We start from the raw sequence: 26,846 nt of genomic DNA on the forward strand, positions 1-26,846 counted from the left end.
TTTGCCAAAAGCATGTTCTGTCACTGGGAACTTTCACCCCCAATTTCCATTTAAGATTAGAAGGAACTAATGCAAAGAAGATCATCATTATAACCAGTGCATTTCAGCATAAGGCTGGCTTCCTGTGTCAAATGTTCTTTCCCAGAAGTGACACTTCAAATATCACTAAATTCCCACAAGACGCGCTTACTTAAGTCACAAGCATTCATTATAGAATATATTGTAACAGATTTTATACAATTTATATTCTACAAAATTGTTTGCATTTAAAATTATTTAAAGTTTTTTATATCACTTCTATCATCACAAGGCAGCTACTTTCCAAAGTATTGCACTACAAATGTTCAGTACGGTGAAGTGCTTGCAAACACATACCAGAGATGCTGAACAGCACATGGCATCTGTATCACCCTTCAGAAAAGCTGACACAAGTTATATGTGCATCCCTCCAACTACTTTCTTTAGGCTTGTCCTCAAAAAACCAGTGTTTATATAGGCCATTCCCATTAAGGTGGCCACCACTACTATAAGCACATTTTGATTTTAAAATTTTATTTCCTCTAGGATACAAACTTCATTTCTTATAAGATATAATTTTTTTCTATTTAGATACAAACTCAGATTACTCAAAAACTCATAGATGTATATACCAACACAACCCCAAACTGAAGGAATGAGGAGTCTCAGCAAGGAGAAGGTACAGATAAGCAGGCTAGGTGCACTTGCTGTCCTGCAATATCCTCTAACTTCAAAGCAGGATGTATGATAAACTACTCTCAGGAGCAACATCAATTTTATAAAAAGGCTAAACAGAGCACATTCACTTTCGGAATTTCAGACCCTTGTAGTCTGTGCTATCTCCTTCACACCTGATGTATGATCCCCCAAAAAAACCACAGAAGAGCTAACTAGGAACTTTTTCATCATGGCCTTCCTTAATTAGTTTAATTCAAGCTACCTGCCCCAAATAAATTTGTTGCTGACTAGAATAAAGTGACATTGATAGCAGCCTGCCCTTCTGAGCAGGCTTATTTAGAAGAAAAACTAAGATCAAACCCACAATCAAACAACAGCTGAAGTTTTTTATACAGGAGTTAAAAATTAAGGGCAACTCTCCTTTAGCCCCTTCTGGCTCAAGGAATCTCTTCCAGAAGAAAATTATTTTTCTACCAGATTATTTTGGTATATTTTACCCCAAGAAATCAATGCTAATCCATAAAAGCATTAAAGGTGCCAAGCCAGTTCAAGTGGGTTGGGGCTACAACAATTTGGTGTTATCATCTACTATAATAATCAGAGAAACATACAGAACTTAAGAACATTAACCAGTGCCTCATGTGCTCCAGTGTATATTTTGCTTAAAGGGATTCAGAACAGTTTGCTTAGCTAACTTCAGGTATTTCTTTATATTATTTTGCTACCTTCTTCCTAGGGATCTAACAGAAGAAAAAATTAAAAGCTCAGTAGAGCTGGATCTGGATTTACTGATGGTCTTCCAAATTCAGTATTGCCATGTCAGCAGTTGCACTCTTTTCCAACTCCAGTGCATATGGGTTATATTCTTCTTCAAGTTTTCTCTTCCAGACTTTAACTAGGGAATATTGGAAAAAAAAAACAAACAACAAATTAAAAACAACAGCCATGTTACCATATAATAGTTAAGTAAAAACTTAAAATGAAGAGTCAACCCTGATTCTTTACTTCCCCTTCAAAATAAGTGCTGAGATAATGCCTGACACAGGCATGCTGGCATTTATATTATGCAACATCAGATGACACACAAAAGAATAACTTAGGAGTGATGGGGTACACTGAGCTCCTTGTGTCCAACACCCTACTCAAGCAAGGCTAATCCTGAAGGTGGTTCCAACTTTAAAAACTCCTGTAGGTTTTCAAAACTATCTGCAATACATTACATTATCTGTTGACTTATAAACAGAGCTAGAGGAAAATGTTTCTAGGAATGATTGCTTATGGGCAGGAAGGTGCATCTCAAATAGGCATCAATACAAAAGTTAATTCTACCATAGTCATAAAGTGTGGACATCTACAATTAAACTTGAAAGGATTTTTCAAACAAATAGAAATATAATTAAGAGCTCTGTTAAACCTCCTTCAGCAAAGCAATGAGTACTGCCTGTCAGTTGTGGATTTCAGAGAGGAACTTTCTCTTAACATTTTCTTAGCAAAAACTGACTTTAGATTTATAAAAAACCCCAGGAATTTGTCCCCTCCCTACTAATGACTAGAGCAGATGTCATTTGTTTCAGTGAAAATCACAGAATTGACGAGCACTACGAATGAAAACAGAATGAAAACCAAGTCAGTAAATACTTACTGTAATTTGGTACATCCTCATCTGAGTCCTTGGAAGATGTTTTACAAGCTTCTAACAAGCCATTTTTTTCAGATACAGGAGTTAAGACACTGGGCTGGGTTTCTCTTAGTCCTGCTTTAGCTTCTTCCTCTAAAGCTGCTATCATATCTTTGTAGGCCTTCCTAGCCTCTGTTGTCAGCTGTACCATTCTATGAAAATGGTCCTACGACAATAAAAAATACTAGTTTAAATCACACAGTAAGTTTTAACATTTCCTTGAAAATCTAATGAATATTCTTTATTCAGAATGTGTAGGTTCATATATAAAAGTTGAACAGCTTAGTATGTATGTATGTATGAAAAACACAGTATTTATCATCATTTATAAACAGCAGTTCTCTTGAAAAAAAAAATGAGGGCAAAAAAGGTGAAGAGTATGTCAGGAAGAGATGGCAAAAGTAATTTTTTTGAACAGTGCTGACTGCCTGTATTTCTAAAATCAATTTTTCATATAAGCTATGTATATGACCTGTAATGAAGAGTGTTAAGTCTCCAGAAGCAAAACAAACAAAACCCCCCTTTCATCTCCGCTTCCAAATAAGAAGTGAAGCTTTTTGGATAAAAACACAAAGTGAATTACTTCAGCTTACCTGAGCCCCATCATAACTGAAAATTCCCACCACACTCACAGGCACTGCTTTGTTCACACAGCGGCCCAGGGCCTTGCGATTCAGGGCAAAAACAAACGGGATATTCTGCTCACAGGCACAGTCAATAATGTTGTGTAGAGTCTCGTCCAGCCCACCTGGAGCAGACAATACAATTAGGCTGATTGGAGCTAAAGAACCATGGCAAAAAATATTATGGCTGCATTTTGAAACTACACCTTATAGGGAAAAAACCCAGAGATCACAATAGTAATGTTGAATATCCATTTTTAAAGGACAGCTGGACATTTTTTTCTTAATTCTTAGCATTAATTGTAGATTGCTACTATTCCATATTTTACTTTACATGTCATACAGTCTAATCTAGTATCAGTAAAAGACCCAGCTGCTAAGGAATTATTTAAATGACAATAATTACAACAATTATAATAAGTTAATGCCAATAAAAACAACTTCTAGGAAACTATCACTAGTGATTTATTGCCACTCCATGTCCTAGAAGAGATTGATACAGTGGGACTCCTTGTGATGGCAGAGCTGGCATCAGCAGCCTTTGGATTGTCTCAGGTGTACAGTGCAGTTTTTTGTGCAGCAGCATAATGAATCAGTAACTAAAGAGACCCTAATCTCAGGTAACTCCTCCCACCCCAGGTAGTCTTGACTCAGCCCACAGTTCAGCTGCACAGCAGTAAGCAATCTGGGCAAGTAAGGCAACTTCATGTAACTGGATTTCAAAGGATACTCAAATAAATTCCTCCAATAATAGTATTGCTGTCAATATACTGAACCTTCTCTTTTGCATTTCTTTTATTAAGCAGACTTTTTTTTTTGTTACAAACTTATTTACCCTTTGACTGAATCTTTTCACAGTTAGGAGAGATGATGACACACTTCAGTTTTTTCAGCTTCAGATGTTTCAGAACTTCTCTAAGACCCATAACAAGCCTGCGTTTTATCTTGGCCTTTACTGGGTCTTTCTGATACAAACGATCTTGGAAACGAACCAGTTCTTTTAAGAGATCTGTCACACAACTGTCAACTTCTTTACTAAGTACCTGGCTGCAGTAACTGGAAGAAAGGAGCAAATGGTTAGATTCACCAAAATTACAAATATGTAACATTTAAATATGTAATAAATGAAATATACATTTTAAATTATAGTCTATGTATTTGTATTTTTTTCTGTTTCAACTCCAATCACACTTGTTATATACACAAAAACAAAAATTTACTTAGGATTTCTTTTGTCTGAGAACTTAAGAGGAAGAAGTTTTGTTCCTTGTGTTACCTGGCTTCCTAATCAAACTATATTAAAGATACACATACACATGTACAGTAAACCTATTTATCTATATAGATACATAGATACATATTTTATCCCAAGAAATAGGTATGTGTGCATTTTCTTCTACAGAAGCATTTTTCTGAGGTCATTTATTTTGATGTATATAAATCAAAGTACAGCAACCAAAGTATGAAATTCTGACTTATTTTGTAAGTTCAAGGCTCTGTGTAACAAACATGGAAAACTGGATCACATTCGTGTCTGTCATCCTTTTTCACTTATTTGACTATGGCTTTGTGTGTTGTTCATAAGGAAAGGATACAAAACAATATTATTAATCCTTCTAGTACACTCTGGGGAAGATGAGAGTTAAAAATTATTTCACTCCACCTCCACTTTTACACCAAGAATTTTCCAGTGCAGAAGGATATCAGGGATTAAAACTAAAGATCAAAGCATTGTAACAGAAAGATTTGCCTGTGGAAAATTCACATTAGATAATGAAAAGAGATCACAACATCTTTCCTCAATCTTAGGGATACAATTATTTCCAAATTTTATTTAGGTTACAAGAATTTTTACTTATTATTTCCTGTTGGTTTCACTAAGTCTTGAACACAGATCTACTGGAACACTAAAAAGCCTAATCTAAAGAAAACAATCTAAGATTTGCTGAATGCTCTACATCCTCTACACTGAGTTGTCTCTCACATATTCAAGCCAAACTGTGCTCTCAGTAAAACACTGTTGCATAGACATAGATTAAGCAATTTTTATTGCAATTAAAAGTTAAATTAAGAGTTGACACAGCTGGAATGGTTTTATCACTATTAACCATTACTATGACATGAACTGCAAAACAACCACCAGTGGTAAATTTGCTTTATGGGGGGAGAACTAAAATTTAAAACACTGCTTTCCTCAATAAACTGTTTTAAGCTCTCATGACTGGATCTCTGACCTCTACACATACAGTAACGACTATTTCATTTTTCTAAAGAAATGTGTAGACACATCATCTTGAACATTAGCTGAAACTGTTTGCGCACAGGAACTCATTACCTTTATTTCTTTGCCCACCCACAACATGAAAACGTGGTTTCTTTACATTTTCGACATTTGGTCCGGCAGTAGAAAACCAAACCACAACTAAAAATATTATTTAACAAATAAAGTAGCACACCTTATTATCCACGCTATTATTTAAAATAAAGTATTTACACTTTAACAGCTGGTTCTTTTCTTTCCTTAGTGTCTAGCAAATTTGGTTTTTTTAATCCTTCAATGCATTTTCAGATGAGAATCACAAAACACACTAAGTTTGTAATTTCTTTGTGGGTCAGCTTACAGGATGACCGAAAGAAAAAAATTTAGAGCCTTCAGTCTAAAACTCCAGTTAGTTTTGCAGAGAATGCAACTGAACTACCTTGTTTGAAAAATGCCGTATTAGTGGTACTGCGTAGAATGTGCCATCAATACAATCAATACTTACTCTCTAAAATTCCTGCTGTGGATTTTTGGAAGAGTGGCGGTTAGCTGCTTTGAAGTCACAGAATCTTCTTCAGATTCCTTGATCCCCGTGTGCTCCAGAAACCCTTCGGCAACTCGTGTTACTGGAATAGCTATCATGTAAATCAAGGTATTTCAATGAAAAGACAGCCCAAAAGGCATTGTGAAGAGATTAATCTGTCAAGCATATATGGAAGAGTCACTACTTTAGTATTAGAACAGTCTGTGGGAGTACAGAAACAGGTCTAACTTTTAATTTTTTTAATCTCATAGAGTTTTTTTCTCATTTCAAACCTTATTAATTGCGATAGAGATAGGCAGGAACTCTCCTTACAACATATAAAACCAACAGGCACAGAAGTATGGAACAGTAATGAAAATCCCTACTACTGACTTTGAACTTCAGCCCACTTTACAGTCAAGAAAAGCCTGTGTTGAATCTCAGAAAATTCTAAGGTTGCAGCCTTCATTTGGCAGTATTTAGTACTTATTTTCTGAAGTACTAAATGTGCTCAAATTTCCAGCTACATACTGCATTACAGGTTCTCTCAAAAGATACCTGCTTGACTATCCTGTAGAAGTGCTGCGTTTTCAGTAACATTTCCTGCTGTCTGAGAAATGTTATCTTCGTCTTTTGGTGCTGCTTTCTGTTCTAACAGGTGCTGCTGTTTTCTTTGTTCTCTTTCTTTCAGAATAATCTAAAATATACATCAAAACCAAACCAATTTGATGTCATGCAGACAACAAAGCATTACCACGTATCTTACCACATATTTACACAAAAATCATTTATAAAGAGGTTCACTACCAGCATCTGAAATTTACAACCTTTTCTTTCTAATTGCACATAAAAAGAAGGAAAGATAATTCCTAAATTTACATAGAAAAGGACTTTTACCTCGACTACCAGTGTATGGGTAGAGAAAACAGTTACTAGGGATAAACTACAAAAGGCAGAGTAAAGTTTAAAAAAACCTCTGTATAGAACACATGACAGGAAACAACGTGAATGGGCAAAGAGGGTTGATACAACAGAAATCACCAGTTGGACCTAAGACCTGTTGCTCCAGAATCAGCTGGAATTCTGGCTTGGAAGAGCTTAGAAACATTAAATACAACCTTGTTTGATCCATTCTCCCCAGTCCTGCAAATAAGGTAATTTTTGCCAAACCAAGTAATATTTCTTCACATGTCCCCCTGTACCCATGATGTGTGGATACTTTTGTAGTGGCACTTTATCTGCTATCAATTGATTCAAGGGAGAAAGTGTTATTTTTTGGGAATTTGTATATGCCATTCAGCAAGACTACTCTCTTCTACCCCTCCCCTCTTTGAAATCAAGCAAAGCTAAAACTGAATTCAGACAAGTGGACACTGAGGCACAGATCTCCATATGAGAGGGCTTACCAGACTCCCAGAGTAATATATTACCCTACAGTTTTAGCATTTAAGGTAAAAAAAAAAAAGACCTTTTTAAGAGGTGTTGGTCTCTTGGCTTTAGGTACTTCTCTCTGTTTCCCTTTCTTCACCAAAGGAGCACTGGAATCCAAGGGATTATGAGGCATCTTTCCCTGGTTTAAACGGTGACTTCTCGTGGCAGTAGCAGGATCTTTAGATAGCAATGGTATGGCACCACCAACTGAGATTTAAGAAGAAATCTGCATCAGACAACTAAAATAAATACCTGAACTAGAATCCAATTTCAAGTTTAAGACTGATATACACTTACTAAAATTGTGTTGTGTTGCTATTAAGAATATTTGCAGGCAAGCCTGTATCACTGAACAGTTTTTTAAAAGATACTCCTCACAAAAGACTCCTGTGTTCTCTACTTCTATTACACCCCTGGAATCACAATCTCTGTCTCAAAAACATAATTTGACCAAACACTGCAGTCCAAGCTACCTTCAACACCATGCCATGCCAGCTATGTAAACCTTTAGGAATTTCTGTGTTTCATGGTGGTGGCATTTCCTCCTCCACAGATTCTGTACTGGGTTAAGATAAGTACTGAGTAGCAGTACTCCAGATTTTAGATTTACTTGCTGTAAATAAACTTAAGCACTTACTTCTACTTACTTACATCTACCTTTTGTTACACCTTAATGAAGCTGGATGAAATTCACTTGCAAATGAGTCATGAGTAATGCAAAGCTACAGCTAAGTCTCTTCTGCTTAACCTGCAAAGCTTGCTGAAGATGTCCACTTTACCTGCATTTTTTTTCAGAGGGTTTAGAGCATAGAAGCTTTAAATGACTGGAAAAATGACTAAACTTAGAACTTCCACACCATAATCTCATACCAAAAAAACTACTCTCCCTCATTATCAGTAGGAATTGCTATATCCTTTACAGCACTTTGTCAAATTTCAGTTACCTGCAATATAAAGCAGTTCACATTAGCAAGTCAATGGAGAGCATGACTAAATAAGTATCAGTGGAACCAGCTTGACACCTCCCTCGACTCAGGCAACCTCTCTCCCCTAAATAAAGGAAAATATACTGGCAGCTTGTCTTAAGCCATCTTAATTTACTGCTTCCGCAGTATGATCCTCCCACATCACATGCAGTACTGGTAAACAGTTTACATCAGAAAACTGCTACACTCGATGTTTCTTTTTTGGCTGTGTGTATCAAAGGTTAACTGAGAACACTGCCAAGAATGTGCAGCAAAGGTGGCTACAAAAATTGAACCTGGATTTGCAGCAATAAATAAGTATATTCCCTGAAGATACATACTTCCTTCATGTGTATATCACCATTTCAAGTTCACAGTTTTCATGTTCCTAGACTTGATAATTTTACCAGTATTACCTATCATGTGAAGTAGTAAGTGGAATAAAAACAACTGTCTGTGGTCATGCTCCTTTCTGCTCCTGTTCACTGCCCTCTTCTCGGTAACAGAGGTCAGCACAATGCCACTTTGCAAAGTAACGCACTTTGGTACACACCAAATCAATGGTGTACTGAACATTAAAAAAATATAAAGCTAAGGTAACATCTGCCTTATGCTTCCAGGATGCAAATGTTACACATCAATTTCTCTTCTGCAGCAGACTCAGGCACAGGAAACTTAGTATTGAAAACAATTATTTTGACCCGTACCTTTGTGGCCTACCATCTACTAATCAATCCATGCACTGTATAATTTCATAGAAACAGAACTGGTTATTAGCACCTCTTCAGCATTAACTCTGATCGACTCAAATGAAAATAAAAGGAGATCAACTGAAAAAAACACAAGTGTTTTAAAAAAGCATCTTACAAGTTTCTCTCAGCTTAGTGAAGGAAAATCTCATTGATGCTTAGCATCTTGAGCTTCATATTTAAAATCTCAGCTATCACATTAAGTACTGTGAGATGAAATATTTTGTGACTGGATCCCTTTCTGAAATAATTTCTGAAAGAAAAGTCTTTGCTGAAATTAGAGAAATTTTACTGTCACTGAATGCTAATAAATATTGTGGTTCCTTTTGCAAAATATACTACACCAGCATAATAAAGATTAAATTTTAACCTATAATGAGAAAGGCAATGAGCTATTTTTTCTGCTTCCCAGTTATACGTCATAAAGGACTGAAACATGCTCTCTACTAACAAAAACCTAGCATTTTGTTATTCAACATTTATTTCACAGTTAAGAGGTATGTCAGAACTCATCCTCTGGCTTGGGCTGCCTGACTCTCATATAACCTCTCTGCTTGAAAAAGAGCTTTTTCAGTCAAGCCTCAGCTCCATGATTTCTAGCACTAGAAGAGATTAAGAAAGCCTATGTTACCATGTAGCCCCTTCCTGCCCACTCAGATCAGAACAGTAACACAAATATTTAAGGGACACAAACATTTGGAGGCATTTCTGTCAAAGCAACGTTTTAGTCATGCCTTGTATTTATACAAGACACTCTTTCACAAATCAGTGTCCTTAAAATATTTATTTCCTCAAGTCTTCCATCAAACAATTCAGACTGCCATGCTTTTTAAATTTCTTTTTTCAAGAACCTTTATTTTCTCTTGAATCTGGTGAACTGTGTTCTTGCCTTAATAGAGATCATCACAGATCAGAAATTAGACTACATTTAATGTCTGAATATTTAAAAATAGCATTAAGGTGAAAGAAAAGAAATCTCATAGTAACCAATACCTGAAAATACCACTGGTTTAGGAGACTGTTTTGACTTCTCTGTTTGCTGCTTCTGCTCCAAGACTGCAAGCATGCCACCCAAATCCAACTGCACCGGAATTTGACTCTTCTTACCACTGCTCCTGGATATTTCCTAAATAATTTCAGCACGTTAGTAACACCCTCCACGTCAGAACGTAAAGACCATTACTTTTTACAGCACAATACTCTTTTAACAGCTTTATCCACCATACTTCTGATCTTTAATGGCACTCAAATAAACATGATCTTCAAATAAACATGAACTTTAATGTCAAAAAATATATAAAAAAATCAGAAACAGTTCAGGCGACTTTTAAAAATGAGACTGCAACAAAGCATAAAAGTATACTGTCTTCAGTAAATTAAGGCTTTTATGATGGGGGTCCCACTTTGGTCAGACTGTTATCTATCTTTGAAAGATATAAAAGGCTCATCAGAATTTAAAGTTTTCTTAAGAGTGTAGAAAAGCTACTGTGATTCTTTCAGGGTATGTTATTACAACGCACCTAAATCATGACCTCCAATGTCTCACTACAAAGAGGTCATCATCTCATAATTTTTGCACCACCTCCCCATAAGCACTTATCTTGCTCTCTGCTTTGAAGAGAAGGCACAAGCCATGATCCATATTTAATGAAACAGAAAATAAAAAGACTAAAAATGAATAGCGTGGTGATGACCATGAACAAACAAACTACCACAGCAAAACACATGAAGGAAAAGAATGCCAGATTTGGCACTTTTAGAAGTCTTATCTGGGAGAATCAATTCACTGCAATTTCTGTTACAACAGGGTTAAGAAAGGTGACCTCCTCAGTCTTCAACTGGGCATTGCACCTTGCATCGGAAGTGTGCCAGAGCCTACTCACTAACACAAAACTACTTATTGACCTCACCTGTTGCTCTGTATTCCTCCCCCTTGCCCCAGAATAAGGGGATCTCCTTGCCTTCCTGTTGTGTCAGAACCATTTCTAGGAGGTTCCCAGTTCCTTATGATTCCTCAGTTTAGACTGGGTTTATGCCATGATCAAGTAAAACAGGTGAAAGAAAAATTCCTGATATTTAAAACACACAGATATTAATGAGAAATTTGTATTTTTCCCTAAACACTCAGTACCAAACCCTGGAGGCTGGCAATTACCACTGATTGCTTCTAATCAATCAGAGAGCCACACCACTTATCTGAAAGTATGAATGCAGAATCCCAGAAGAGCACAGACTTAGTCTTATATTTAAACAGGCTCATTTCCTGTGTCCATTTTGAGTTGTGAACTTCTGTTCGAAGGTGAATTCACTTACCTGAGTTTTCTTTCTTTCTAATACAGAAGATGAAGCTTGTTTCCCAGACAGTCCATCCACCTTGGGAGTTTCATCCAGAGAGGGAGACCGACTCTTTGGAGGCTCTTCGGAGAGATGGATCTAAGAAATTTAAAGACAAAAGGTGACAGGGAGGAAGAAAAACTATTTTAAAAAAGGATCCATGGAAAATGGTGAAGATGCTATTGAATTCAATAATTTGAATTTAATTTGCCCCTTCTTCAGCACATCTGTGAATGACACCAAGCTAAGTTCAGGAAAGGGATGCCATCCAAAATGATGGATGGTATTCTTCACAGGCTTGTGGGGTGTGCCTGTGTGAAGTTCAGCAAGGCCAAGTGCAAGGTGCTGCACCTGTGTCAAGGCAATCCCCAGTACCAACAGAGTCTGTGGGATGAACAGATGGAGAGCAGCCCTGTGAGAAGGACTTGTGGGTGCTGGTGGATGAGAGGCTGGACATGACCCAGCCATGGGCACTCCCAGCCCAGAAAGTCAAATGTGTCCTGGGCTGCATATAAAAAACATGGCCTGTGAATTGAGAGGAGTGATTCTCTCTCTCTACTCTGCTCTTGTGTGCCCCTACCTGGGAGTACTGTATCCAGTTTTGGGATCCCCAGCCCTGCTACAGCAGGACCAGAGGAGGACCACAGAATGATCAGAGGGCTGGAACACCTCTCTTATGATAAAAGGTGGACAGAGTTGAGGTTGTTCAGCCTGGAAAAGAGAAGGCTCTTGGAAGACCATACATGGCCTTCCAGAAGGGTGACCATTTATTGGCTGCTGTACTACTTAATCTCATTTATGTTTGGTTTTTGGTTTTTTCCCCCAGATTTGGAAGTAAAAACTAGCATGGCAGTTTCATTTTCAAATGTTTGTTACAGGCATATGAATGGTCTAATGATCACATCTCTGTAGTTTATGTAAGCTTTGAGGGGGTTATATCTCACATCTACAAAGCTAAGGGGCTGCTTTCATCTGAGATGCACGTGTGTACAGCATGTGTGTACCTTTTTTTAAAAAAAAAACTTTTTTAAGCAATTGCTGTACCTTTTGCTACTCACTCCTCCTTGTTAAAGCTATTTACTGTCTCACACAAAGCAAACAGCGGTTTTGTTTTATTTTGCTTTGGGTTTTTTTCAAACCACAAAATTCACAGGGAAATAAAGCCAAGGACCAAAATTTTTAGTAACAAAACTAATTTTAAAACAACTGAAACCTGGAATTTCACCTTTGTTATTTACGTTACTTGCTTTGACAGAACAATCACATTTTTAATCCCTGTGATTTATGCTTAGGATTCATTCGTATATGAAATGCATTTCCAAATTAATTCTTGAGACTGATTTCACTCATGTAAAACAAACAAACAAACAAACAAACAAACAAACAAACAACTTGGATTCTTAATTGACATTTGAGTCACATAAAGTTGCAAAATTACTTACTTCAGACTGCTTTCTGACTGCAGAAGTAAAGGATGGTTTCTGAGGTCCCACCCTGTTTCTTCTATCAGAAGCAGCTGCTAGGTGAGGAAACTCCTCAACATCCTAAACAAATAAACCAGATTATATAAGAACAATCAAGTTCATATTTTCAAATCTCTTTTTCCTACACTCCAAAAATTTTCTCCCTGCTGATCAAACATTCATCAAAAATTTGTTTAACTGTACAAAAATTCAGAAGCCAAGGGTAGTGCCACCAGCTATGACAAGTATGGCAATGGTTAAATCATCTATGCAGCAGTAATTCGGGGCTGAAAAAGCTTCTAACAGAAATGCTTCTAAAAGCAGCTTGTTATGGTTGTCAGCTGATAGAAATCATTAGAGGTAAACGGGTCCTAAAGGAGTGTTTCTCAAATCATTTAAAAGCCTTGCAAACAACTTCCCTCTTCTTCCAGTACAGTCTCCAGCTGTGCAATTCTACCTTATACATGTGAGTGGTGAAGAACAAAAGAGGCACTATGTACTAGAGTACAGAAATAAACATAGAAATTACTCCAATTATTACGGCTTACACACAAGACTAAGTTTTATTAGCAGAGGATCCATTGTGCAGAATCTGGATTAATGAAGTGCAGAGAGGATGAAGTTTGACCCTATACTCGTCAGTGTATACCCACTGTCTCCACCATTATGATCCCAATCCACCAGTTAGGTTTTTGCTTGTCCTTCTTGAGAGGCCTTTTTAGCTGTGATACAGTACCACTGAACACACCAACACCTTTCCAGCCTGTAAGGTTTCATTTAAACACCCCAAATTAGGAAGGTCTAGCACAAGAGCTTGAATCACTTAAACCAATGAAATAATTTTAAAGAAGCTTGCAAGTCAAATAGCAACAGCAAGGAAGTGAAAATTTCACAAATACACGAAGATTTAAATAAGTCTGTCCAATTGCTTCTGAAATGCAGATAGGTTTGTGACATATGCAACATCCTGTAGCAAACTGAATAATTAAAATGCAGCACTCAGTGTGAGGTTACACCTCCCTGTACTTGTTCTTACCATCTGTAAGACATCAAACACTAGGCAAAAGGTCAAGTAGTTTCTTTTTTATTTTCTTGCTGCTACTATATTCCCACTTAGCCATTTCTTTTACATACTGAGAAGTCCTATTTTTGTTCAGTCTTGCCTTCCACAGAAATTGCTTCATACCTTTGATTATTTTTGGAGCTTTTGTCTATTTTAGTTCAAATATGTGCATCCTTTAAGGAAGGGGGAATGTAAGAAAACAAAATCCACGCTATATTTAGATCAGATGTGCTCTGAAATTCTGCATTGTCATAATCCATTTTTCCTTTATAATTTCCTAGTAATTCCCAGCACTGTTTACATGTCTGACCAGTACTACTATCACTGACATGATTATCAGTAACAGTTTCAATATTTAACTCAAGGAAGATATCGAGGTCAGGACCTACCAATGTGTATGAAAAGACAGGATTGCTTTTCTCCACATGTATGCATTTATGCTTACTAGCAGTGTCTATAAATGACTGACCTGTATAAAACTAGAGACCAATCCAATACATTACTCTGTTGAGCTGGTGCACAAAACAGAACCTTCTTAAACCTCCTGGGTTCCTAGAAGCCACACGTGTATCATCTCTTCATGGCTTACTATTTCAAGAGCATCATACAAACCATTTTTCAAACTAATGGGGACATAAGCATTCCCAGGAAACCAGGAGGGTCAGAAAGCTCTCCTCCACTGGCACAATGGATGCTGCATCCACATCACACATTTCAGTGCAACATGTATGGCTTATTCCATGGTTCTATGCAATTTTTTTCAAATTCTGGCTTCAATAGTCCCATTACCATTCTGCTAATTTCCATGACTTCTGCCACTCTCTTTCAGTTTGGACAATGTCCAATCATAGCATATAGCCTTTATGGTAGCATATACCAAAAATGGGGATATTCTCCTGAAGAAAAGAACTACCAGATCTTTGATTTTACCCATAATTTGCTAACGAAGAGGTCTGTTAACACTCCTTTCTTGTGCCATTTCTGGACAAGGAATCACACAATGAAACCATGTCGGCAGTTCTGCTTCATGTTCCACATTAAAAGGTACAGAATAGAAGCCAGTCAGGAAGGTTTCTTTATGCTGTCATTTCAGAGACTGAGTAATATACACACTAGATCAAATGTGTAAATCAACACATGCACATGCAGTACAATATTAGGCCTTCAATGAAGCACTGCTCAACCACACAACAGACAACACCTCTCCTCTAACATGGGAGAGGCCCATGCCTTTGCAATACTGATACAAGTATCAAAATACTAATATGCCTATTACAGTTACATGAATTTGGAAGGAAACTGAAATTAAAAATCAGAAATGTAAGCAGTCAACTGTGTTACACAAAAATTGCTTCCAGCTAAGAGACAACTAGAATTTTAATACTGTAGTACAATCTTTAAAACTGTGCCACACTGTCATATATTCCCCAGACCTCAAGCAACAGCTGCTACAGAATATTTTAAATTTAGGAAATGGTGCTCACCAAACATGGTAATTTAAAAACTACAAGTTTCCTACCAGTAACCTCTGACAAACATCTCAATTGAAAAAAGCCTGTACCAACATCCTCTACAAAGAGGATTTGAATTTAAATTTGTACAAAGCTGTGTTAACATTCAGTCTTCTAGTACACTAACACTTAAAAGAACCAATAAAAACTTCTTAATTTTACCTCAATCTTTGGTGGTTCCTGTATTACGTTAGATTCACTTTGAGGTCTTTCTACATCAGTGGGTGACTTTAGTTTTTTCTTCTTTTTCTTCTTTTTTTTCTTCTTTTCTGACTCTTCTTCAGGTTCAGTTTCACTCGCAATATTTTTTGTTTCTGACTGCTGCAAAAGACCATGAGGCATAACCTTTAAAAACTAATCTTTTTCAGTATCACCTACCAAAATACGCAAGTGACTAGCCTTACACTACTGAAGGACATCTTAATCAGTCCAGGCTGGGACATTTAGCAGACAAGGAAAATTCAATATCTCTTAGAAATTCACAGCTACAGCAAGAATTCTTCAGTTGCAGCATACTGCATTATTATCAGAATGTATTGGGATTACTGGGATTTAAAAAAACATTAAGCCAAAGAGGGTCCAGGCTCAAAGTTGAAAGTTCTTATTTCTGGACTAGCACTGTCTTTTTGCTATCCTGTGATTCTTTTCCATGACAAGAAAAATTCTAGTACAAACAAGCTCACTTCATATAATCTCTTGAAGTGGTTACTTCAGTACAGAGCCCAGGGAAAAACTGGCAATAGACACAAACACAGTGAAAGGTATTAGCTGAGAGCAGAGAATTCTCAAGTACCTTTGGTTCACTCTCCTGCTTCCCTTTGCCTCTGGAAAGACCTTCAGATGCTGGTGATGAAACAATTTTCTTTGGGTGCTGTGAAAGTACCACGGCCCAAGACACATGTGGCTGAGCAGAGCCATCTGCAGGTGCTTCAGGAAATGACACTGGGAAAAAAGTAAACATAAACACGTCTCAAAAATAGTCCCCAAATACTCAAAGGGAAAAGGATTGGCAATTAATTAGTCAAAGCCTAGAAATTAAAGCAAAGCCATATTCTTTCTGAGGAAGGACTGGAATAAAACACACATTTTACTTCTCCAGCAAGCTTTCCAGAATTTTAACTATATATATTACATACTGTGTATGTGTATATATATGTATATGTGTGTGTGCATATATATGGATATATGCTATGTATGTATATATGTGTATACTGTATATATTATATACATATACTTCCCAACACTATATACATAAACAAAATTAACTCACACTTGGAAATCTCTACTGTAGCATACTAACTCCATACTCCCATGCTCAATTTCAAAATACTGAAAATTCTGCTATGTTGATACACAAAATCCCTTGAATATTTCTCCTAGCAGTCATGCAGCTTTCATGCACAAGGCCACATTGGTACTTTTTACTTTCTGAAAGCTTCCTGGTGTTACAGGGATACATAGAAGCTGAAATACTTCCCAGTGTGCCTCATTATACAAGAATGTCACTCACTACCACTGAGGATTACCAGTGTTTTGAAAGACATTTTGAAAGACATACTTAATGTTGCAAATATTCCTAACATGAAGCAAATACAGAACACAGTCTAGATTTTTCTGGAGAAAAACTTCCCTTGGACAGTAAAATAGCATAATAGGTTTAGATGGCTAAACTTTGGTAGCAGGGGGAGTTTGCAGTAAGTGCTGTGAAGAGATAGACGTGGCCAGCCCCAGTCAGTTCCAACACAGACCCACTGCCACCCCCAGCTGGGCCCATCAGCCATGCTGACAGTGCTTATGTTTAGAAAGAGTGAAAAAACGTGCAGGAGTTGGAAGCTGGAATTATAAGAAAAAACATTAATGCAGCAGCCCAGCAGACACCAAGGTCAGTGCAGAAGGAGTGGGAGGAGGTGCTCATGCACCAGAGCTGATGTTCCCCTACAGCCCCTGGTACAGTCCATGGTAAGGCAGCTATGCCCCTGCAGCCCTGCAGAGAAAGACATGGCAGAGTGGCGCTTGTTTCTCTGTCACTCAGGGCAGGGAAGAGATATCAGGAAAAAGAGAGGGTTGGAGGAAAGTGTCTTTAGTTTCATTTTTGCTTCTTATCATCTGACCCTCTTTTAACTGTCAATAAATTGTCAATCATCAAGTTGAGTCTGTTTTGCCTGGCAAGCAAGCAATCTCCCTGTCCTTATTTTGACTCACAAGCCTTTTCAACTTATTTTCTTCTCCTGTCCTGCGCAGGAGGGAGAGCCAGAGAACAGCTGTGTGGGAATCTGACTACATGCCACAGTCAACCCACCAGAAAATGCCACATTTTTCTCAGGGATAGGAATTGACAATAGTATTTTACCAAAACCACCCATTATCAGATGACTCTAGGAGTTCCTGAACTACTTTATCTTAGAATGCCTTCAAGGCATTTCAGCAGATTAGTGTGTCCTTTCTGAATACTTACTGGGATCCTAACTGAAATTACTGGGAAGGACCAACTTTTTAGACTGGTGCATGTCTGAATATGCATGGAAATCCAGTGAGAGGCACTCAGACAATTCAATCTTAATGTATATGATGCCTCCAAGGTAGAGTCCTGATAAACAGAACTCTTTTCACATGAAACTAGCCACGGGATAGCCTGTGGCAATTAAACAAAAAATAAAAAAAGGCTCTTCATCCCCACAGCCTGACAACAGGCAAACAAAACAAAACAAACAAAAAAGAAGAAGAAGAAACCTAAAGCCCCTTCCTCTCCCCCCCCCCCCCCCCCCCCAAAATCCCCAACAAAATTAATGAACATAAAAAAAGGGAAGTGTTTTGGCATCATAGTTCTCTTAACAGAAATAACATAGAACACAGAAAAAAGTTTAGGTACATACTAAACTCTGGTATGTCAGCTCTTTAAAACAAACCTGCATATAAAGACTAATCAAGCACCTGTCTCTCATTTATTCTTGGAAAAAATATACATATGACTCAACAGACTTCCATTAAACAAAACATGTTCCTTTTCTCACATGAAACAACATGAGAAGCAACTAGAGAAATATTTTCCCTTGAGCATCAATGACACAACAAAATGGGACTCAATACTTGAGCCAGTTTTCTTCACTTTCCCCTGTGCTCAGTATTTGGGCCAGTCCTGTGTAAGATATCAATGACCAGGATCAAGTCAACAAGTTCAGAGATGATATCAAACTGGGCAGAAGTGTTATCTGTTGGAAGGTAGGAAGGCTCTGCAGAGGGATCTGGAGAGGCTGGATTGATGGGCAGAGCCTAACTGCATGAGGTTCAGCAAGCTGAAATGATAGGTTCTATCCCTCAGATTGTCGCAACAACCTCACGTGGTGCTACAGACGCAGGGAAGAGCAGCAAGAAAGCTGCCCAGAGGAAAAGAACCCAGGGATGCAGGTGAACGGCAGCTGTACGTGAGCCAGAGTGCACCCAGGTGGCCAAGAAGGCCAATGGCACCCTGGCCTGTATCAGCAATAGTGTGGCCAGCAGGAGCAGGGCAGGGATTGTCTCTATGTACTCCATACTGGTGAGGCCACACCTTGAATGCATCCAGTTCTGGGCCTCAGTCCAAGGACATTTGAGGTGCTGGGGCGTGTCCAGAGAAGGACAATGGAGCTGGTGAAGGGGCTGGAGCACAGTCCTGTGAGGAGCAGCTGAGAGAGCTGGCGTTGTTTAGCCTGGAGAAAAGGAGACTCAGGGGTGACCCTATGACTGTCTACAGCTACCTGAAAGGAGAATGTAGCTCCAACCAGATGGGAGTTGGCCTCTTCTCCCAGGTAACAAGAGACAGGATAAGGGGAAATGGCCTCAAGTTGTACCAAGGCAGTTTTAGATTGGACAGTAGGAAAAATTTCTTCACCAAAAGCATTATCAAGCACTGGGTGGGCCCAGTGTAGTAGCTGATGCACTGTTCCTGGAGATATTTAAAATATGTTTATGGAGATATTTAAAGCATTTAAAACTTGGCACTTAAAGGCATGGTTTAGTGGTGGACTTGGCAGTGTCAGGGTTATGATCTCTTCCAAACTAAATAATTCTTCAATTCTAAAATCCCAGCTGATGAAATACATGAGCAAGTATGAGCAACAAGGTTTCATCTCATTTGAAAGAAAGTGATATAGTTAGTGACACAGGGGTTTTTTCTTTTATAGAGAGCTTGCTCTTAAAATATTTTTTTTACTTTACACATCAACAGCTCCTAAGAACACTTTAGTTTTCCAAACTGCTGAGATACAAGCAGCATCTTGCAGGCAAAAATTTTTGTTTGGAGAACTTACCCCTACTATCAAGTGAAGAGGGAATTAAATTGGCTCCTGCTTCATCTGAAACTTTTGGCAAAGCTTTGCTTTTTGCAGAAATATCTTCCTGCAAAACAGATGGTCAAGTATCATAAAATTCTTCAAATCACTCACCTGAGCATAGCTAAACACAAGAAACCATCATAAATGAAAAAATCCTCAACCCACCTACAAGTAAGGGCATAGGGACCTTTTCGTTGTTTGTCTTAGTGAAACCATCATTTCAGCCCTATGGTATTACAAAATTCAAGCAGGTTGTCTCTTCACTGGTAGCTAGATTGTGCCTTCTTATATTTTACAAAAGCATCAAAACCATGATCTAACAGAAAATATTTTGATATTTCATGTATGCGGAAAACAAATTCTATCAACAAACTCAAACAAATAATGAAAAATAACATGCAAGGGTTAGCAGAAATATCTTTTTTCATTGGTTTTCCACTCAAAAGCATCAGAAATATTATTCTGCTTGGATCCTTCAGAATTATTAATCATTAATCACTACTGAAAAATTTGATTCAATGTATGTGATGTACTGCTGAATACTTCAGTATTTTATTTACTAGCAAACAGACAGCCAAAGAAATAATGTTCAATTATAAAAAATATAACAATATTTTTTCTCCTTCTGGAATTCAGTTTCTTATTTTTAACCTTTAGCAGAAAGCAATTAAGTTCAACAATTCAGACTTCATTTTTTAATGCATTGAAACTGTTGGATAAGTGATTGCTTACTTATTATTTCCAAGTGAAAGAGAAAACAGTAAGTTGCTAAGTACAGGAACATATGTGATCTCTACAGGCAATCTAGACCATACCAGTAAATATTTACATTCTGGTGACACGTGGCTTTCTCCTATCTACGGTCAGCACAGACAAGGAAAGAACAGTAAGAAATAGTAGGAGACAGCAAGCACTGACACCACCACCTAGAGGAAGAGGTCTCAAATCTCTAGCTGTGAACCTCCTTGCTCACAAGGTACTTAAATATGTCTCAAACTGCCATACTGAATACCAAATACTTGCATTAATAATGCCTGTACTTTTGATAAGTTTTATTTTTAAGTGTTCTGCAACATGAGTTAGCATGGGCTATCCTTGGTGTTTAGCAGAAGAGATATGTGAGGCTGACAAAGGACTTAGTGTTACTTTCCACCAAACTTACTGGAGTACTTTTATGGTGTATATTCAGTTTCTCACTGCTTCCCAAACTCTGTGACTTGTGGAAATCCAGAAAGCTAGATTCAAATGTGGGTAGAGGACAAGACTCTGGTTTTGGAGCTTCAGTTGACTTCTTCTTTGTAGTTTTACTGAACCTGTCTAAATAAAGCATGTAAAGTCTAAGTAATAAAACTTACTTGTGATAATTTCCATTTCAATTTCATTTTGTTTTACTGTACACTAGTTAATATAACTACAGCAATCACCACAAGGACTGCTGCTATGCACAGCTCATATTAAATAAAAAAACTAGCCATTATAATCAACATGCAAACACAACACTGACTGAACAACCAACTATAAATTCAGATGCTCATTTTAGAAATTTCTGGTATCAGTTTACATTAATTTGCTCAATCAGGAAAAGACAGGTCCTTCTCAACAGTCACACAGAAAAGGCATCTTTTTCCTTAACTATTCTAGATTTAGAAACACAGTCACAAACTGCACCATACTGCACAGACACCCATTCCACATCTATTTTATGTACCTATAACCAAATATGTTTGTACCTGGCTTCATGGAATCTCTGCTGCATGCTGAAGTCTGGAATGAAGTCCTGTTCACAATTCTGACAGAAGCTTCACCTCCATCATGCCTTTTCTTGTCCAGTTTTTTCTCACCTTCTTTTGATCTCCTCTGCTGCAAGTATTTGTGAAATATTTAGCAGTTTTACTGAAACTAGCTAAAAAACTAGCAAGTCTGCCATGAGTTACAGATACCTCTGTATCTGGAGTTTGTCGATCAAGTTAATACAAAGCAAAGTTAGTACATCATAACCAAAAGTAACCAATAAAAATAGGAACAGCCACTTAAAGAGACATGTTATTGAATTTCATCTACCTTGTTCCCTGTGCCATTTTTAGCATGTATTATAGCCCAAGTAAGATGGATACATACATATGCTTCCAGACAGCAGCATTTTTGCTCATTAATCAAACCTTTTCCAACAGTTTAAAATTGTTTGGTATTAAATCATCCAGTCTGATTTTCTAAAATAAAGTTTACTCTAGAACAGGGCTAAAATCTTAAAAGCATGCCATCTTTTGACCAAATTACATAACATGGGCAAACTGTGTAATACTGATGTCACAACATCCAAAGAACTTGGAGTTAAGTAGTCAGAGAAGACACACACCTAGATGACCCAGGTAAAGGACACATACTCACCCACACTGCATAGTCACTAAAATCTTACGGTCCTTCCACAAAACACAGTTTGGCAGAGCTGGGCTTAGGAATCAGCAAGCAAGGAACAAGCACCAGGTTTGCATCTATACAAACTATACTATACCAGCCTAGACAAATGGCTTAACTCTCATTACAGGATGCTGGACTGCATTCAAAGTACATCTGGCAGCAAAATTGTTTTCTTAGGTGGGAGCACAAGGCACTTCTTGATCTCCAAAGGCGAACTGTTAAAGTGTTAGGACACGTGATTGAATTAATGCAAAGCTGCAAAGATCAATCACTTCTCTTAAGTACACAAAATAATATATGACAGGTGAAAAAGACAAAAAGACTGTAACAGTAAAGCCTTGTACTAAAACAGTACAAGGCCCTTACAAAGACCAAACAAGCTTAACTATTACACTGCTTATTACATTGCTTGTGCTAATGCTGAGCTCATCCTCTCCCCAGACAGCTTCAGCACGTAATCCTCCTCTCAGAAAGGAAACAAATAATTTTAGGTGTCTAGACTTTGTACCTTATGTCTAGTAATGCATGCTTAGGACCTAGTCTTACAGGCTTGACCACAGTGAAGTTACCAGGTCTCTGCCTAGTGAGTAAGGTCCACCAGAAGGATGTGACTGCAGAACAGAGCAGATGGAACTTCTGGAAACAAAAGCAGCCATACAAATCTAAGAAACACTATATCTAACCACAGAAGGAAATGAGTTTATAATACATAAGGCTTTTTTCCCCTTTTATATTCTGAGAAGTTGTTCTATTTTTTATTTGAAATTATTTTGCAAGTTTCAGGAAATTTATCCCCAGACAGACACACACAAAAATGACTGAAGATGTTTACTGAACATTGGTTTTACTTCTGACTAAAAAAGACTACATTTCTAACATGAACCTTTCTTCCCTCTTCCCAGCAGCACAAGTCACAAGTTCCTCCTTTCTTGTGGACTGTCTTCAACCTGTAGCAAGTCTTGGAAATCCTTCAACAACAGAAGTGGTCTTAACACTTATCAGTCAAACAAATGATTACAGACACCAGGTCTGTCTTAAGTCAGGTTAATGGAAGCTGACACTGGGCTTAAAAAAAAAAAGCCTTTCTCCCCTCCCCACAAGACCAAAGAGAGGAAGAAGAAAGCACAGTTCACAAATGAATGGCCTTCCCCTCCCCCCCGCCACTTCAGATGCTTTTGAGAAAAAAAAAAAATTATTTCCCCTTATGTTCCAAAAATGCTGCTTGAAAAATTGTATTAATCTGACGTGAAGAATTCCATGAACTTTTCTGTATTCTGAAGCTGGGCACACTACACTACTATCCTTTCAAAATGCCATTCATGATCACTACAAGAAGGAAGAGTGATGATTCACTTTAAAAGTATGAACCAACCATTTATAAAGATTGATTTAAAGTAAGAATAGTAATTAAAAAAAAATCAAAAAAACACAAATTTGCTCACCTTTGAAAGACTCTTACTTTCTTGTCTGACTGGATATGTTTGCTCAGCAGATTCACTGACTATTCCTGAACCATTAGAGTGTGTTGAGTTGTTAGACTGATACTGTGAGCCAGCTACTGGATACACATTTGCAACACCAGTTGAGTAAGAGCAGTTGGAGTATTCACAGAACGCAGGATCTCCCAGAACACTATGTGATGGATATTAAGAAAGAAATGAAAGTCATCCTGGGGCAAGTCTTCAAAACCTACCTGTTGCCTTGACAGACATATTCCTTGTCTAAAGAATTTGTTTAACAAGAAAGCTCTATTTCAAAAGAAAACTATTCCATGTTATTTTAATTATTTACTCACTGCTACAGACTTCTTTAAAAACAATTAATTTTGTTTTGGGAAAACATGTAGTTAAGCAAAATATCTTAAACCACACAGGTTATCAATTTCCAAGTTTCAAAGCCGGGCTGTTTTGCAGTTATAGTTCTCATGCCTGTTTAAGGTTACTGAGATTCTTCATGCTTTTTTTTCAGTAAGCTTTTTCTTGTGAAACAAACCAAAAGCACAGTGTAAGGACATGACATGCATCACGTACTTGACTACAAAAAAACAAGCATTAAAACTCATCTTGAAATGACAATAACAAAGTGGGAGTATAACAGTTTATGGAGTATAAAACATGTATGAAATACAATGTAGAATTATAAAATAATAATTAACTGACCTGCATGTAACCATCACAATTTATGAAAACACAACATGTCTGGGGCAAGCCTCTTTCCTTCAAATGTATGCTAAAAAGCTCCCTCTCAATTTCCTTCTACACTTTGTCCAGAAAATTATATGAAGTCCAGATTTGAATAGGGAGAAATTTCTCAGCTTTAGAAAGCTGCACTCTGTTTTTACAGCTATTCTCCAGGAAGCTGCCAAGCTCAGAATTTTGTAGATAATGACAGAGAAACATTCCCCATACTACTACAGACTTCAGATAACACACTTCATACTACCCGTTGCAATTCTGACAGAATTTAGTTAAAACAATGCTTATTACCAGTTTACACACAAAGAAGAAATATACCAAATGAGACTCAAATATAATTGTCTCAGTCCCAACAAGGCAGAACACTCATTAGAAGACTACTATAGTCTTGGTAGGGAGTTCTTTTTAATAGTAATTGATTTAATGCTAGTGCCATGGGCTTTCTCTGATGCACAGAACAGGTCATACTCACCTGTTAAATTCCTAGTACAAATTAAAATAGGTTGAAAATACTAAGATTTCCTGTAGGATAAAATGATGGCCTACAATGATCGTATTCACTAATGCTCTGAATTTTTAAAGAAACACCACTAACTTTGCAGCAATATAATCAATCCAATGCTTAAGAGTCCTGAGAAGCAATGAGAGAACTATGCAACATTATCAGATTCTTACAAGGCTCAATGATTTCTTATCCTACTATGTAGGCTTTTGTCTAGATTGCTCTGGGTTAAGAAATACTTTTTAAGTCTACCACAAGTACCGTTCCTGGGCTCTAACAGAAGAACTCCAAAACTTTCAGAAACCTGTAGCATATTTAGTAAAACTGCCTTTCTGGAGATGCACAGGTTGTGGACAGGAGATCTAGGAGAGGCCTCATATACTAAATATTTTACAGGATGAGAAACTTTCTTGAAGGTTTCATCTTTTTCCTTGAGTACAACTACATCTACCTCAGCCTGGTTGCAACACAACCATTCTTTCATGCAAGGGCTGGATTCAGCTCCTTCCAAAACACACAAAAAACAGACCAGTTGTTACAGACCACCAAATCCTCCTTAATGCTCTGTAACAATATGGGCCCTTGTGAGCAAAAGACAAGGCACCTGGTATATGCCCAGAGAACTTAAATGTAAAAAACTAAAACATAAAGATAATGCGGAAGCATTTCTACAGTTGCACTAGTAATGTATTGGAATCTTGACTTTGTAAGAGTACTCAACATTCAAAACCAGAAGGTTCATATCCCCAAGAAATAAGATTCAGAAAATATACATACTTATCCAAAGATGGTTCCTGAACAAATGGGTAGCATGTAGTTAAGTACCTAGGAAAGACACATGCTTCTGAGGGTTCTGACCATGCCACAGTTACCGCCGCATGCTTTGGAACAAATGGTTTGACCTCTGCTGACAACTTGATGCCCTGAGAAACAAAACGTTTTTTGGCTACATGCATTTGAAGATTAATGTTATTAAGTGAAAAACACTCAGTCTCGTGAGCTTAACTGTCACTGGAAAGTGTTAGTTTACTCTCTTCTAACAAAACATGCAAAACAACAGAGCTCACCAAAAGAAAATGAAGAAATAAAGTTGAAACAAAACCAAGGAGTTCAAAGAAACACCTGACTGCTCTGTAAAGTCACTTAATACTCTCATTTATCATTAAACATTCACAAAGGTGTAATGTAAAGGACAGAAGCCTGCTTAAAACAAGATGCAGTAAATGCAAATATACCAATTCTTACTTCATATTTGAACAATACAAACTAAAATGCACAAATACACTAGCACTAGCCTTAATCAAACTCTTTAAGTGTGTATCAATCATGACTTTGCTCACATCTGTATTTTATGGCAATCTGTCTGCAATGAACACCTCATTTTATGGCCTTGTATCTCACACAACACAAATTTATTAAGACAAGTTTTCCATTTTTTTCTGAATCACCATCGACTTAAACTGGATATGTATATATGGAAGGACAATGAAATTAGACTGTAAGTACTGGTTACTGCCATGTCATCAAAACACGCAGGAAGCAAGGGTGACTGCAGCCTGATGACCAAGAACCCCGAAACTGACCAGGTGATAGGTCCATGTGGGAACACTACTACTCCTACTGGTTAGAATCTAGGCACCCAGCGTTACGTCTGGGATGTCCACCTGTGCTTGCAGCAGACCCTGCACTCTAAATGAGAAAAGGTTTCCACACTTGTGATCACTGGAAATTAATGCCTGGAGATCCCCATCCCAAGCGGTGGGAAGAGACTCCATGCGATCCAACCTCAGCGATCCCTCCACCCCGGTTTTGACCTTCCAGTAGGACTCTTCCCCTAGTCCTGAACCAAAGGCTGATCAAAGATGCGGTGGGAGTCACCCTGCCCGGGAAAGTGTACGGACAGCCGGCGCGCCCGGGCCGACCTGGTGAGCGGCCCCCGGGGCGGGGAGCAGCACCGAGGCGCGGCCCGAGGCATCCGTCCGCAGCTCCCGCCCCAGGCGGCTCCTGGAGAGAGACTCCGCGCCGGGAAGAGGGCAGGGGAGTGACTGCAGGTGCTACGGCCGCCCTTACCTCGCCGCCGCGGCCCGAGCGCGGCCGCCTCTCGGCCGACATGGCGCGGGGGGCG

The 26,846-nt window shown here is 38.0% G+C and overlaps 1 protein-coding gene across 5 annotated transcripts; it reads right to left on the reverse strand.

Annotated features, from left to right (window-relative positions):
- Window positions 1-1,333: 1,333 nt before the first annotated feature.
- On the reverse strand, window positions 1,334-26,846 carry SECISBP2 (SECIS binding protein 2). Of its 5 annotated transcripts, none has more exons than XM_062512866.1 (18): window positions 26,792-26,846; window positions 25,499-25,644; window positions 23,467-23,656; window positions 21,337-21,463; window positions 20,769-20,923; window positions 19,583-19,670; window positions 16,090-16,238; window positions 15,459-15,617; window positions 12,702-12,803; window positions 11,239-11,358; window positions 9,919-10,051; window positions 7,249-7,418; window positions 6,339-6,477; window positions 5,763-5,892; window positions 3,833-4,053; window positions 2,968-3,122; window positions 2,339-2,540; window positions 1,334-1,591 (listed from the first exon to the last, which is right to left on the reverse strand). In XM_062512866.1, the coding sequence occupies exons 1-18, from the start codon at window positions 26,831-26,833 to the stop codon at window positions 1,482-1,484; spliced, it is 2,538 nt and encodes an 845-aa protein (XP_062368850.1). In that variant the 5' UTR covers window positions 26,834-26,846; the 3' UTR covers window positions 1,334-1,481. The 5 variants fall into 5 exon arrangements, with proteins under 5 accessions (XP_062368850.1, XP_062368849.1, XP_062368853.1 ...); XM_062512865.1 differs by having other exon boundaries at window positions 21,337-21,466; XM_062512869.1 differs by lacking the exon at window positions 25,499-25,644 and having other exon boundaries at window positions 21,337-21,466; window positions 26,792-26,808.

Source organism: Cinclus cinclus, chromosome Z, assembly GCF_963662255.1.
Source record: "Cinclus cinclus chromosome Z, bCinCin1.1, whole genome shotgun sequence".
Taxonomy (NCBI): domain Eukaryota; kingdom Metazoa; phylum Chordata; class Aves; order Passeriformes; family Cinclidae; genus Cinclus; species Cinclus cinclus.

Bases quoted from the DNA above. Each gene is read 5' to 3' on its own strand.
- SECISBP2 (XM_062512865.1), bottom strand. From the start codon at position 26,833: ATGTCGGCCGAGAGGCGGCCGCGCTCGGGCCGCGGCGGCGAG. The intron at 16,239-19,582 runs GTAAGTTCTCCA...CTTTTTTCCCAG, and splicing joins CTCTTCACTTGATAGTAGGG to TGTCATTTCCTGAAGCACCT. The intron at 5,893-6,338 runs GTATCTTTTGAG...TTTACATGATAG, and splicing joins TCTACAGGATAGTCAAGCAG to CTATTCCAGTAACACGAGTT.